Source organism: Lynx canadensis, chromosome B2 (assembly GCF_007474595.2).
Source record: "Lynx canadensis isolate LIC74 chromosome B2, mLynCan4.pri.v2, whole genome shotgun sequence".
NCBI classification, from domain to species: Eukaryota; Metazoa; Chordata; class Mammalia; order Carnivora; family Felidae; genus Lynx; species Lynx canadensis.
In genome coordinates, this window is record NC_044307.1 from 135,896,175 (window position 1) to 135,911,737 (window position 15,563).

The following is a 15,563-nucleotide window of genomic DNA, read 5'->3' on the forward strand; positions in this document are numbered from 1 at the left end:
GGAGGGTGGGGACAGGAGGGAGAGAGACGCTTCCCCGCCATCCGAAGAGGCGGGAGGGCCAAGAAACCCTTCACCAGGAACCTGCGGCGCGGTCCCTCCCCGCGTCCCTCTCCCGGCGGTCCCTTGCCCCCGGCAGCGCCCGGCCGAGGCCGCTGGAGACGGCGGGGTTCTTGCGCCCTGAGACTGCTGGAGGCGGAAAGAGCAATTCCCCGTCCCCCGGAGGAGAGAACACGGTACCCGCGCAGCAGGACCGTCTCTGGCACCGGCCCCGAGCCGGTCCTTCGGGCGTCTGCACACGGGCGCCCGCGCGTGCCGCCGCGCACACATTCCCGCCTCCGCGCGCAACTCCCACGCCCCAGCCCCTCGGCCCGCCGGGCGCGGGATCCGCCTCCCGGGGTTGGAGCGAGAGGGTCCTCCGCGGCGTCTTTAAGGCTGCGGTCCCCGCCCCTCCCTCTTCCCCGCCCTCCCCCGCCCGTCCTCCTCCCGGAGGCCGCGGCTCCTCCCGACCTCCCCGCGAGCCGGGCTGCCGGGCGTGCGCGGCGCGCGGAGCAGGTGCCGGCGAGCGCCTCGCATGCCGCTGCCCGGCCGGAGGTGGTAGCGGCGCCGGGCGCGCTCCGCCCGCCCCTCCTCCGGGCCGCACTCGGGCTCCGGCGCGCGCGGGGAAATGTCGGTGGCGACGGGCAGCAGCGAGGCGGCCGGTGGGGCCGGCGGCGGCGGCGGCGCGCGGGTTTTCTTCCAGAGTCCCCGGGGCGGCGCCGGCGGCAGCCCCGGCTCGAGCGGTGGCTCGGGCTCCTCCCGGGAGGACTCGGCGCCCGTGGCCACGGCGGCCGCTGCGGGGCAGGTTCAGCAGCAGCAGCAGCAGCAGCAGCAGCAGCAACGTCGCCACCAGCAGGGAAAAGTGACAGTGAAATACGATCGCAAGGAGCTTCGGAAGCGGCTGGTGTTGGAGGAGTGGATCGTGGAGCAGCTGGGTCAGCTGTACGGCTGCGAGGTACTTGGGCGCGGGGCCGGGAGGGCTGGGGGCCTCGCTCGCCCCACTGTGCCCACACGGGGATTCTCCAGCTCCGGCTCTCGGTTGCGCACCGCCCCGACTCCTGGGGACCCGATGCTGGGAGCGAGGCGCAGGGCGTTCTCTCTCCAGGGTGCCCTCTGGCTCCGGGGCGCGACGATTGGGAGCCCCTGTCTGGTGCCGGGTGCCCGGAGAGCTGCGGGCCCTCTTCATGGCAGTGGGGAGGGTTAGGTCTGGCTAAGCGCATTGCTTTTCTCAGAGCCTTTCCAGGCTCTAGCTACAGCCACACGAAGCGGGGGCTCAGAAGGGCTCACCCCAGATGCGCCTAACCCAACAAGAACAGTACTCACTGCTGAGATCCTGGCAATCCCGCATTTTTTTTTTGCGGAGAGGGAGCAGGGAAGGGACCTGAAAGCTGCTTTACGGAGAGGAGAGGTTCTGGGGGTCTCAGAGACCCCCTCGGTTCCTGAAATTCCACATCAAAATCATGAGATGAACGCTTTCTCTTTTACAGCCAGCCCCGACGCGTGTCCCCATAATTCATCCTTGCATTTACCGAAGCTGCACACGCTGGGCTTTGTTGAAGCAGCTTGCTTCCTTCCTGGCCAAGCTCGGTTACTCCCGTTGTTGGGCGCAGAATGGAGAGCCTTTGGCAACCTGGAAGGGTGCCTGGGTGAAAGGCAGGCAGCTTTGCGGGCGGTGTGCGAGATGCCGGAACCCACCGGGTTCCCCTCCGCCACGACGCTGGGACTTCCCACAGTTCAGGGGCTAAGGCTTAGACACAAGTCTGCCGGACGTGTATATGCTTGATGTTAGGAGAAATGGTGAGAATAAACTGTAACAAACGTCTGCTAGAAAAACGACTGAAGCCAAAATGATTCCCGGGGAGATTCTTTAATAACAGCAATTGTGGTCGAAGTGTTGTACTTCTCTTAAGGGCGTGGAGTTTGGGAAGGGTGGGAGAATGAAGGGGGTTAGTAATTAAGGATATCGCTTCTAAGTCAAAACCGGGTTTGTGTCCATACTGCGCTTAACCCTGTTCAGCAAAAATGAAAGCCAGATGAACTCATTGGCTTGTCTACTGGTTTGGGGTATTCTGTTTTTCACACATTTTATGGCCTATTGTGAACGCATCCTTTCCTTAAACGTTGTCATTGCACAAGGCAACAGCATTCTTATTACGGACTACTGATGAAGGATTGTGATATAATGAAGCTTGACTATATGACTAATGGGCTTATAAAAATATATTGTTTCCAGCCTGGCTCTTATGAAAAGCCATGCTAATTGCGTAAATAAAAACTGGCCAAAATAGGAAGTGTTCCTGGGATTTTTTTTTTTTTTTAATAGGAAGTTGGCAAAACTCTTCCAAGAAACACTATGTTTGATTTCGATGGGATTACTGTTGGGTGGATGGATGTGCTCAGTCTTGCCTCTGTAGAATCCAATTAATTTTCATTTATTTCACACTCATCTTTATACTCCATTTTGGATTTGGAGAAGAGTTGAGTTAATAGAGAAACTACTGTTGAAATTAACAGTGCTTTAGCAGTGCTGCTTTTATGGAAGACTAATTAGGTGCAGTTGGAGAAACGAGAGAGTTCCAGCTCCTTGGGCAGGTTGGCGAATCAAATATTTTGAAAATTCTTCAGAATAAATGGGGGAAAATGGTGGATCGAATGTTCACTGTATTGAACATGTAAGTTAGGTACGTATTTTAAAGGGTAAACGTGACCTTGAATCTTTCCCTTGTACATCTCTTCTCCTATTTTAGACCTTCTGATGTGCAGCAAACAACTGGAGTTTTGAGAGAGAGAGACAGAGAGCGAGCGCTATTTGCTGCCTGTGTGTCATAATGTGACAAGTATTTCTCTTCAAGTTGTTTGCTCTGTCATTTTAGGTTGAAGAAATATTGGTCATTGAGAGGTTGTTGGCAGTTTGTAATTACTAAGCCAATGATACACCTTTTATATAATAATAAAAAGCGTGTGGACTAATAAGTAGCCATATAACGAATTGTTTTCTCCCATCTATTTCTCCACTGGTAGGACTCTATTTTTAGCTAAGGTTCTCTAGTCTGGTAGCCTTTCCTCGCTGATAGCCTCAGGTATTTCAGCCTCTGGCTTTTTAATCTAGGAGGACCTTACCCTGGCCAATAGCTCTGAATCTCATGAACATAAGGGGATGAGAATGTCCCTTTTACACTTAAAATTGGTAAGGTTTTAAATTTGGATTGCATGCAATTGACACAGGAAGCAAATTTGCCAGGCTTCAAACTGGCCAGAGGCCTGAGCTTTCTGCCAGGTTGGGGGACAGGACGAGCGTATATTTAATTTCAGAAGAACTTCTATCAGGCAGGTGGGCAGCGAGGTGACTCGTCCCTTGCGGAGTAGAAAATAGTGATCTTTTGGAGATAACGTGCGCTTTCTAAATTAGGAGTGGGAGAGAAGGAAGACACAGAATAACTTCCTGGCCGTGGCCTTCTCTAGAAGTTTGCAGTGGCCATCAATTTTGTATGGAGAATAATATAAGGGCAGCATCTCTGGAGTCCTTATTACGTGCTAGGTGCTGTTCTCTGCACTTTGTATGGACTGATTCATTTAGTCTTTACAACAACCCTATGAAGAGGGTGCTCTTGTCCCTGTTTTACAGGTAAGGAAACTGAGACACAGAGGAAGAGGCTTCACAGCTCACAGAACTGGTGAATGGCAGGGGGTGGGGGTGGGAACACGAACCACGGTGGTGTGGCTCCTGCGGTGTGCCAGTAACTCTGCGGGGTCCGGTGTAAGAGAACCGATAGAGGCCCTCGTAGTGTATGTGTAGATATTTAAAAATAATGAGGGGCGCCTGGGTGGCTCAGTCGGTTAAGCGTCCGACTTCAGCTCAGGTCACGATCTTGCGGTCCGTGAGTTCGAGCCCCGCGTCGGGCTCTGGGCTGATGGCTCAGAGCCTGGAGCCTGCTTCCGATTCTGTATCTGCCTCTCTCTCTGCCCCTCCCCCCGTTCATGCTCTGTCTCTCTCTGTCTCAAAAATAAATAAACATTAAAAAAATTAAGAAAAAAATAAAAATAATGAATTCGTAATAAGCATCTTGTAAAATGTGTTTTATCCACCTACCTTGATATCTCCACAGTGGCTTGGAAGGCTAGGTTTGAATTTTGAATTCTCAGACTTCCCAAGACTCCAAGCTGGAATGTAGTTGGAGAATCCACCCGCCCAGGGCCTCCTTCCTTTTTCTTCCCACCTGTGGTATGGTCCCACCTGGTGAAGAGCATTGTGTCCACTTGCACACCCCATCTCGGTCTACACCCTCTGCCACCCCTTAATCATACCTTTAGCTCAGACCAGTGGCAGAGACCCTCTTGGGAGGACAGATCTGGGAGGAGCCTGTTTGCGCCCTGAAAGTGGCTTCGTATTTGATCACGAGATTGTGCGGGGCTGCAGCGGAGCCTAAAACGAGACGGAGGTCACCGCATGGGTGTGTGGGTCCAGTTGGTCCCAGGGACGCCACAGGAAGTTGGGTGTAGAAGGACTAAGGCCCAGGGCTGTGGCCCTTCTTATCCAGGCCATGGGCAGTATCAGCAAACACCATATCAAACAGCCTTTTGGATATAAAGATACATGGTTTTATAAATTCTAAGCTTAGTCATGTCGATAGTTATCTCCCATTTCATCATCTCGTATGGATAGTTAAATCTCAGCTGGGGATTTGGTCACAATGGACCTGTTAGGATGAATCTACATCCACATTTAAGAATTTCTGTTTTGGGGCGCCTGGGTGGCTCAGTCGGTTGAGCGTCCGACTTCGGCTCAGGTCATGATCTCGCAGTTCGTGAGTTCGAGCCCCGCGTCGGGCTCTGTGCTGACACCTCGGAGCCTGGAGCCTGCTTCCGATTCTGTGTCTCCCTCTCTCGGCCCCTTCCCCGCTCATGCTCTGTCTCTCTCTGTCTCTCAAAAATGAATAAACGTTAAAAAAAAATTAAAAAAAAAAAAAGAATTTCTGTTTTGAGAGATTTTCCTATCTCTTCCAAACCCAGACAGTTTTTAAGAGCGTTTGAAATCTGGTATAGCGTCTACTTTGACAAGTATTGCAAGATGGCTTACTGGATAAGTCATATCAATTTTTCTCATCTTGCCCAGCATCAAGATAACATCTGTACTTCCAGGTTTGCAATTTGATTTGCTCTGGAAATAAAAGCCTGTTGTTAACCTCAGATTACTGAAATGCCTGTAGCAGCCTAGCCATAAACAGACTTGTGCGCTGAGGGCATTTTCCTGGGTTATCCTGAATGTCCATCCGGGAGGGCTTTCCCTTAGCTGCATTTTAGAAAGTGTTTTCTGGCATATTATACCTTCTCATCTTCCCTGACTCCCTGTCATGCTCATTCTGCAAATCAAGTGTTTTTCCAAATTTTTTGATGGCGACCCTGGAAAGAAATACCCTTTAGATCGCTGCCTGTCACACGGCCACATGGATGTGTGAAAGACACATGGACTTACAAAGCATCGTTTAACATTACTGCGTGCGCTAGAGAAAAAAATTACAAAGGTAATGTAAAATATGACTATTCATGTTTAAATACCATATTCCGTTCTATTTCGTTTTCCAGAATTTGCTGGTTTGTGACCCTCCCAATTGATTTCATAACACATTTCGGGACAGTGGCATGCAGTTTGAAAAGCCAGAATTAGCTGGCGTTTATTGAGTGCTCTTTATGCATCAGGGATGATTCGTGTAATCCGAGTAACAATTTCTGATATTCTCACTTTATGGGTATAGAAACTGAGCCATGGAGATGTTGAAAAGTCGCCCCAGAGCCCATAGCTGTAACGTAGTGGGGCAGGGCTGTGTCCAGGAAATCAGTGCAATGTCACCACGGTGCCGCACTGCTTCTCAAGGCGGGACGGGGCCAGGCACCTTCTGGAAGAAAGTACTTCAACCGTTTCATTTCGGAACAGTGGCTGGGGAAATTCGGTGTGGAGGCAGCGGTTAAGAGAGTAAATGCTCTGACGCCAGAAGAGCTGGAAGTCACATTGTGGCCCCAGCCCCAGCTTTCAGTAGTAGTACTGAGTAGGCAATTTCCTTGACATCTCTGAGCCTCACCTTCCCCTCATGTTTAAGGGAGTCACCCGGCCCTCTTTGCAGGGTCGTTAGGAGGACTGGATGGGAAAGACCTGGAACGTAGGAGCTGGGATGCTGTTGCTGTTCAGTCACTCGTGTACTTTGAACCGTAGCCACTGTCTATTGCTTATTCTCTACGATGTGGACGGGGGACAGGAAGGAAGAGAAAACAAGGCATTCACATCTATCTGGCGGTAGAATGTGGAGAAGGATGCATAGGTACTTGGGGTCGGGATGTTGGCATGTGTTGGAACTTGAACGTGGGCAAATACTCTCTGTATCATTCCCCTTTCTTCTAGTATCTTCCTTACTCTGGAAGTTCCTGTGGGTTTTCATGTGTATGGAGAAATTAGACGTCAGTTGAAAGGCAGGCTCTGTCTTCATTTTCTTTGTAGACATCCTAATATGGTAGAGGACAGTTCTTCAACCGTGAAGCGTTTGTTTGATTGAATGAAAAGAGTCAATCTTCAGACAACCTTTTACAAGTCATTGGCGTTGTAGTTGAATTCGTTGGTGGCGTTTCTTTATTAGAATCACAGCTAGAAAAAAATAGATTTATGGTTTGCAGCAATAATCTATATCCTACTCTTGCATTATTACTGTTTTATTTCAGCATTGTTGAAAAGCACCCCCCCCCCCCCCCCCCCTTCATTGACTTACTTGCTCCAAATAGGAATTTACAGATCGTGGTGACAGCGAATTGATTTTTCAGCTTCGATTGTGAGAATTCTTTTGTGAACCTGCTCTTCCTTGCATCTCCCGCCCACCCTCTTTTCCTCTGCTTCTGCTGCGCCCCCTGACACGCTAGCTCTGCCTCTGCTCGCCTCTGACTCGCCTTCGCTTCTAGGGTCTTCTGCTTTTCTCCCAGCTCTGGAACTACCTGGCTGCACACGGCAAACCTGGCCTAATTGACGGCTCTCCTCAAAGGAGTCTCTCTTTCTAGATGACGGAAGAGCAAAGCCTGCATTGTTTTTTTTTTTTCCCACGCGGTGCGTGCGCTGTGTGCACGATTGCATTTTGTAGTTTAGTCCCTTGTCTCCTCATGCAGGACTTGGCTATTTCAAACCGTCACCGGTGTTTTCATGGCACCGTTTCTGCTCTCTTCCCTCCCCTTCAGCCCGGCCTGCAGCCTCCTCCTAGGCCAGCCAGTGCAGCCGCTCTGCTGTGGGGCTTCTACCCTCCCTTGCTCCCTGCGGGCCCCTGGACCCCAGCAGGTGCATGAGCCCAAGTCTTTCTCCCCTGCTAGAAACAGCAACAGCAATCGCCTGCCATGAGTAACGCTTCCCTTCCTCAGTCCTGTATCCCCTCTGGTTGCTGCTTGTTCTTCTCTTACCATCCATTTTTCTGGATCTTTCTTTACCCATGACAGACGCTGTTTATCCACCACCGCTGTCCTGAGGACCTTGCTGTTTCTCATTCCGGGGTGGTGTTGGGGTGTTGTGTGGGTCTTTACTGACTTGGCCTTCCCCGTGGAAGCCTTGGGCTTCTGAGACAGCCTCTCCAGGACCTCACGCTGTTCCCTAGCTACTCTTCCAGTCCCCTTCCGGGCTTTCTTTCTCTGCCCATCTCTCTGAAGTCTGGTGTTGCTCAGGATTTGTCTTTGGGCTCCTGCTCTGCCTTCTGGGTCCCCTCCCCGCCGCGTGCTCTTTCTGCATGATACGAATATTCCTGGTGGCTTCAAGTTGCTGTCCATATGCTGACAACTCTTCAATCTGTATTTTTAGCCCAGAGTTGTTTTCCGAGGACCAGATATATTCGGAGAGTTTTGAAATGGACAACGCCACTTAGAGGCTCCACGGGAGCCTCATGGTGAACCGGTTTGCAACCGAGTTTACCTTCCTCTGCAAACCTGCTCCTCTTCCCCTGTTCCCTCAGGGAATGGCAGGCGCCGCTGTCCACAAATGTCCCGGCCAGAGGTTCTGCAGGCATCCTCTCTGTTGCCTCTGCCCTGCAGGTCACACCCCGCAGTCACAAAGTCTTTTTTTTTATATATATTAAATATAATTTATTGTCAAATTGGTTCCCATCCGACACCCAGTGCTCATCCCAACAGGTGCCCTCCTCAATGCCCCCCACCCACTTTCCCCTCCCCTCCACCCCCCATCAACCCTCAGTTTGTTCTCAGTATTTAAGAGTCTCTTATGGTTTGGTTCCCTCCCTCTCTGTAACTCCCCCCCCCCCCCCCGCCATGGTCTTCTGTTAAGTTTCTCAAGATCCGCCTATGAGTGAAAACATGGTATCTGTCTTTCTCTGACATTTCACTTAGCATAATACCCTCCAGTTCCATCCACGTTGCTACAAATGGCCAGATTTCATTCTTTCTCATTGCCACGTAGTATTCCATCGTATGTATAAACCACATCTTCTGTATCCATTCGTCAGTTGATGGACATTTGGGCTCTTTCCATAATTTGGCTATTGTTGAGAGTGCTGCTATAAACATTGGGGTACAAGGGCCCCTATGCATCAGCACTCCTGTATCCCTTGGGTAAATTCCTAGCAGTGCTATTGCTGGATCAGAGGGTAGAGATCTATTTTTAATTTTTTGAGGAGCCTCCACACTGTTTTCCAGAGTGGCTGCACCGGTTTGCATGTTGACCCTCGGTCCTTACGGCTCTGCAACCTGGTGCCTGGACTTCTCGCTGCCCCCCCCCCCCCATTTGTGCAGCTCCTTAAAATTTCTCACCAATTGACACTTCTGTCTCAGGTCTCTCAAATTACTGCCACCAGCAGCCCCCTGCTTTGCTGCTGCTGTTACGACCGCTTGCTTCGGCCACTGATGCAGCTCCCGGCAGAGGGCCAGGTGATCTGTACGTTTTGTCTCCCACGGTCAAACCTCACAATAACTTTAGGGGGGGAGGTTTGTGGTATCATCTGCATTTCTTCATTTTGTGGCGGAGGAGACTGAGACCAGACGACTTGTGACATGTCCCTGTCTCAGCTCGTCCTGACTGCAGAGTCCCTTCGCCACGATGCAGCCATTGCACCCAGCAGCTCCGTTTATTGAGTTCTTACTGCATAGGCCCATCCTCGCCGTGACTCTGCAAGGTAGGTAAAGAAACTGAGGGACCGAGAGCTTGAGCAACCCCTGGTTAGAGGCCATGTCACTCGCAAGGGGCGGAGTCTGGAACGGACACCTGTCTCTGGTTCCTGGGCTGGGGCCTCTCCCCTGCGAGCCTCCCCTCCATCCACCCCTTGCTGCGGTGACTCAAAGTGTCTTCTGAAATCCACACTGGAATCTATTATTCCAGGGCCCTCATGACAAAGCAAGAGCCCATAGGCGGCAGCAAGGGCTCCGGGGCTTGCCCTTGTGGTATTTCCTCTACGGAGCATCTCTGATACATCCCCTCACCAGCAGGCTGGCTGCAGGCTTGCCCCGCTCTTGGCGCACCGTCTGTCATCCAGTTGCACAGCTTCGCGAGGGCAGGATCTCGTGGTCTCTGCAGCCCCGGTGTCTCTCAGGCCCCTGGCTGCACTGAGGTGTCCAGTACCTGGCTGGCAGGTGAGTGTGATAGAAACTGGCCCTCGAGACCATGTTCCGGAACGGTGCATTTCAGAAATACACGCCCCCACTTGACTGCACTAATGCCATTTGGCTCCGCCTGTGTTCGAAGTCTCCTCTTTCATTGTTGACTCAAAGTTTTGTTTCTTTCCCTTGGTTGTGAATTACATCCGTGCCGTCCTTTGAACCCGTGGACTGAACGGAAGTTGTGATGGCGTAAAGCACAGGTACAGGGCGATGAAAGTCTTCAAAGGGAGTAATCACAGGTTGCTGCCACTTCTGTCTGTAATTTTAATTTTTCGGTATGTACAAGAATCCTAGTTTATTTGCACCATAGTTGCTCATTTCTCTGAGAGTGGAAATGCTTGCTGGGCGAGGAAGGGGTGAGTGCTTTTCCACCAGCAGATAAGATTCAGAGCGACAGGCTCACACAGGTTTTAATAGAACAAGGCACGAGAGCCAGGATTCCTGCCTCTGCTTCAAGGTTCTGGCCAATAAACTCTCACCAGGTTTTTCTTAGTCAGCACTGGCACTTTGGAAATCTGCTCCACTGTGTAAAAGCTGAGAGAAAAAAAAAAAAAAGAAGAAGAAACCAGAGTTGTGGATTAGTCTCCACAACGTTACTTTACGGTCGAGGAAGAAATGATCAAAGGAGGGCTTTTGCTTTTCTTAAAGAATCCTCAGGACAAAGCGTGGAAGGAACCTTAGAGGGCAGGAGTATTCATTCATTCATTCCAACAGATATTTGCAAAGAGGAGGAAAGAGGAATAAGAAGCCTTCATCCTTTTAAATTATATAAGAGAAAAAGAAAAAGAAAGAAACCCTTTCTGTAACAAGAGAAGGAGGGAGGCATCTGTATGATTGAAAGCCCTTTGAGGGCACAGACTATGTCCTGTTCACAGCTATGTTAGGTGTTCAGTACATTTATTTACCGCATCCTGGCTCCGTGCGTCTTCCTTTACTCAGAGTCTGTTTTCAGGAAAGGGTGCAATAAAGTCATTCACATTATACCGTAAATGACGAGAACCACTTTAATTTTCATTTTAATAGGAAGTAAGGTCTTAAGTAAGAGAAAGTAACCTCTTATCAGCTGAACTTCAGGAATTGATAAACCGGGGCAGGATCTATTATTTGTGGGCTGTGGGACCTTGTTGGCATCTATGAAATGGATAAAATCAAAACAGGCCGCTGGTTTCTGGGATGTCCCGGGAAGGACCCCGGCCTGTGGAACTTGATCTACTTTGAACTGCTGCTTAATTAGCTCGATGACCTTGGCAAGTCCTACTCATGATAGACTTCTGTTTTCGGGTTTTCTGTCCTTACCTGCAAAAATGAGGGCGGTCTAGGTTTTTACGCTCTGCCCTTTAGAGCTTCTATACGAAAGGTGGCCCTACACTGCAGAAAATGAGATTTATTAAAGAGAGGGTGATATTTAAAGCAGTAATGGAAGAGTCTTTCTCAAAGCAAACGTGACACAAGCATCAGGATGGTTCAACAAAGGATCATTTAGTTGCATAGCTAATTCTAGTAGTTAAAGTGAGAGTGTGTCCATCCTTCTCTTGGTATAATCTCTCGTGTGATGTGGCTCGGATAGGAAGAATCGGATTGAGGAGGTGTTTTTAGAACACCCTCCTCCCCTCCAGCACTCCCTAATTACTACTGATTTCTGTTAAATTTGAAATCGGACAGTGCAGATCTCCTAGGTACCCTGTTTGTTTTTATTTATGTATTAAAAAAAATTTTTTTAATGTTTTTATTTATTTTTGAAGGAGAGAGAGAGACAGAGCATGAGCAGGGGAGGAGCAGAGAGAGAGGGAGACACAGAATCGGAAGCAGGCTCCAGGCTCTGAGCCGTAAGCACAGAGCCCGATGCGGGTCTCGAACTCACAGACCGAGAGATCATGACCTGAGCCGAAGTCGGACGCCCAGCCGACTGAGCCACCCAGGAGCCCCTGTTTGGTCTTTTTTTTTTTTTTTTTTAATTTAATTGGGTTAACCTTTAGGAAGAACTGGAATATTTGGCTTAAAAATTTTCGGTGTATAACTTATAATACTGACTGCTGGGGGGAGGGTAGTGCTTTCCTGTTCTTATTATTTGTCCTTTATCTTGGCAGCTCATAATTAACTGATAGTGGTATTTATCTTAACTTGTGTTGAGATATAAAGCGAGCACCTGAGAGGGAAAATAGTAGTAGCCTTAGGAAATAAAATTTTTGTTTTATTTATTTTTGTGTTTGAGAGAGAGCGAGCGAGAGAGAGAGCGCATGAACCAGGGAGAAGGTCAGAGGGAAAGAGCCTCAAGCAGGCTCCTGACCCAGGGCTCGAACCCATGACCCTGGGCTCGTGACCTGAGCCGAAACCAGGAGTGAGATGTTTAACTGCCTGAGCCACCCAGGCGCCCCAGGAAATGAAATTTTTAAAAAGTGAAGGATACAAAGTAGCCTAAATAAAAGGCTGAATAAATCCGTATAAACAAATTAATTTTCACTGGGGAATTATTCCTGGGATGTCACTTTATAGTTAGTGTCAGAATGAGCAGGACAGAATAGAAGAAAAGAAATTAATATTTTTCATGGACAGTCCTGGTGGGAAGTGGAAAGCAGAATTTATTGCTATTTATTTATTTATTTATTTACTTACTTATTTATTTATTTCAATTTATATCCAGGCTAGTTAGCATATAGTGTAATAAGGATTTCAGGAGCAGAATACAGTGATTCATCCCCTACATATAACACCCAGTGCTCCTCCCGACAAGTGTCCTCTAATGCCCCTTGCCCATTTAGCCCATCCCCCTACCCAAAACCCCTCCAGCAACCTTCAGTTTGTTCTCTGTATTTAAGAGTCTCTTATATTTTGTCCCCTTCCCTGTTTTTTTATATTACTTTTGCTTCCCTTCCCTTATGTTCATCTGTTTTGTATCTTCAGTTCAGAATTTATTGCTCTTAATATTTGTTTATTTTGTATGATAGTGGAATCCATAAAGAATCATCAATAATCCCATTCAATCCACACAAAGGCACTGTGATGTAAGGAGCTACCTCATTTTTAAAACAACAGAACTGAGGCTCAGAAGGACTTAGTTCCAGGCCTGAGTTTAAATTACCAGCAGGACTTGGACCCGGAAACAGTGACCATCAATGTCACCCTCCCCACCCCGGTCATCTGCACCTATCCTTGTATGTTTGCCACACACGCTGGGCAAGGCTCTTCTGCTTAATTTATTTGATACATTTTCAAGTAGGCTTTATTTTAGTTGAACAGTTTATAGGATGCCACTCTTGTGTTTGTTTATAATTTATTACATGAACCATTAATGGGATTCAGCTATTTCTTTAGATAATAGTTTAGTTTCTTCATCAGTTCCCGAGTGTATATTGTAGGAAATGTGCTATGTATTTCTTGGATTATCAGCTCTGCATGAATGGTTAGTATTGGAGCCCTCACGCTCTCCAGCTGTCCACGTAGATGGAATTTTGAGGCTAAAAATTAGAAACACACTTTAAATAAAACATTGGTTACAGAGTGGATATTTTATCCTACGTGTTTGAAAGCATCAGATATTACCCTTCCCATGATGGAAGTAAAGAAATAATGCTTCAAAATAAAATGTGCAGGGGTGTCTGGGTGGCTCAGTCGGTTGGGCATCTGACTTCGGCTCAGGTCACGATCTCATGGTTCATGGGTTCGAGCCCCGGGTGGGGCTCTGTGCTGACAGCTCAGAGCCTGGAGCCTGCTTCGAATTCTGTGTCTCCCTCTGTCTCTGCCCCTCCCCCTCTAATGTGTGTGCGCGCGCGCTCTCTCTCTCTCTCTCTCCCTCCCTCTCAAAAATGAATAAATGTTAAAATTTTTTTTTTAAATAAAATGTGCAAAGCCCTTAACAACTTCTTTTGCTTCTGATAAAGGATATATGTATATATATATTTTTTTTTTTCCTGAGCTGCTTGGTCAATCATCTGTTAACAACTTTTATATTTTATATGTCACAAGTACAACTGACACAGATTGTTCGTTCATTTCTGCAAATGTTAATAGATTCAAATCTGTTTCAGGCCAAACAGGTAAGGTGTTGAGATTTCAGATTGGTGAAAAGATGACTTTTCTGCTCAGTTTTTATGAGCTAATACGCCACATAACAATTCTAATTAGTCAACTGGTTTTTCTTGTGTTTGTGATGGGGTGTGGCGCTCTAACAAGTCAAGAGAAAATGAGTCATTGATTTGGTGCTGAAACATGATTATGCTTGCTATCATGAAAATGGCCTACAAATATTACAACTAAAAAAAAAAATAACACGTACTATCTCTGGTAGACAAGTGCCTTTTGTTAAGCTAGAATATTCCATTTCTTCATCAAACCCCAGATGGTTCAGCATTCAGTACTCTTATGCCAGAAGCAGTTTCTATGGATGGATGTTTAAATAAAAACGTGTGTATTTTGGTAAACAGACCATCATCTAAACTAGCCTGAGACTTTAAAAGCATTTGGCTGCCAGTCATGTCTCAAACCTCTGGGATATTCTCATGGTAAACTTCAGGGAGGAATAGTGGGCTGTATTTTATAAGTGAAATATTCCAAGTTCGAGTTAACTCATTACTCTAAAGAAGATGAGAAACTGCTGTATTTATCAATTGACACCTTACTGTAAATTGCCCTGCACGAAGCCACTTAAGACAGTGAAGGAGGGCAGAGAATGAGATGCTGAGAACATACAAAACACTTAGTGAGGTGCAAATTCTCCACGCAGCCATCATGACGAAGACACTGGCCCACTCCGCCTCCAGGGGGGCAAGGCTGTGAGCGCTAAGCGGGCCTGGTGGGCGTGGCGTGGACCTAGCCCTTCTTCTCAAGGAATTCAGACCATCTTCTCCCCTCTGGCCCCACTGTACAAAATCAAAACAAGAGGAGAAGTTCCTACATATGGCTTCTTGCTGGTCGTGGAAAATAGGTGGTCTCATTTAAGAGATCCTTACTGGTTGCACTCATAGGGTTCTTTTTACACGCTTAATGCCCGAGTGCAGGGCGCTGCCTTATAGGATAGATGCACCCCTCTCCCTGGGGCAGGAATGGGCTTGGTCTGCTCAGAAGGACGAGGCGGGCTCCCCGCAGCGCACTTTGCTCACAATGTGGTTGTGAGTTGGCATCCTCGGCTTCCTTTAATTTCCCCTTTTAAATGATAACAGCCCTTCCAGGGGCGTTTTGAGGATTGTTAATGTAAAAAAATCATCCCAAGAAAAGCCCAGGATATTTATGAAAGCGCCATTAGCAACATTTATGCTCTTTTTGCCATGATCGATTCTGCCTTCTTAATAAAAATATTCAAATCGGGGCGCCTGGGCGGTGCAGTCAGTAAAGCATCCGACTTCGGCTCAGGTCACGATCTCGCGGTTCGTTGGTTCAAGCCCCACGCGGGGCTCTGTGCTGACAGCGCAGGGCCTGGAGCCTGCTTCGGATTCTGCGTCTCCCTCTCTCTGCCCCTCATCTGCTCACACACGCTCTCTCAAAGGTAAATAAACGTTAAAAAAACAAAAACAGAAAACAAAAACAAAGGTACGCTCTTTGGCCAAAAAGAGAACAGAGGCTTTTGGAATTTTTTGTTTTTATTTTTATTTTTTTTTTGATGGGGTTTAGGCCTTTGTTGCAAAATTTGGTCACACACCAGGTTTTATGAATATAGAATAACCCAGTCCAATGTCTCAGAAAGAAAAATCTTGTTGGGCTGCTTTAAGAGAATTACCTTTTTAGTTCAAGAGAATTATCACATTGGAGTTAAGTAATAATATATCTGTCATCATATAACATTCACTCTGGATAAAAATCGTGTCATAGGTTTCTTTCATCTGTGCCTAGAAAAAGGGCTGCAAAAATCTGCGATAAATGCTAATAGTGCTGTTTTCGTGTCATTATGGGTAATTTTTATTCATTTATGT

At 47.8% G+C, this 15,563-nt stretch overlaps 1 protein-coding gene across 1 annotated transcript in view; it reads left to right on the forward strand.

The window, feature by feature from the left end:
* Positions 1-664: 664 nt before the first annotated feature.
* Positions 665-15,563, forward strand: part of PPP1R14C (protein phosphatase 1 regulatory inhibitor subunit 14C) — an 88,339-nt gene continuing 73,440 nt past the window's right edge. Inside the window, exon 1 of the mRNA XM_030316584.1 lies at positions 665-991. Coding sequence (XP_030172444.1) covers positions 665-991 — 327 coding nt within the window. The remainder of the gene's footprint in view (positions 992-15,563) is intronic.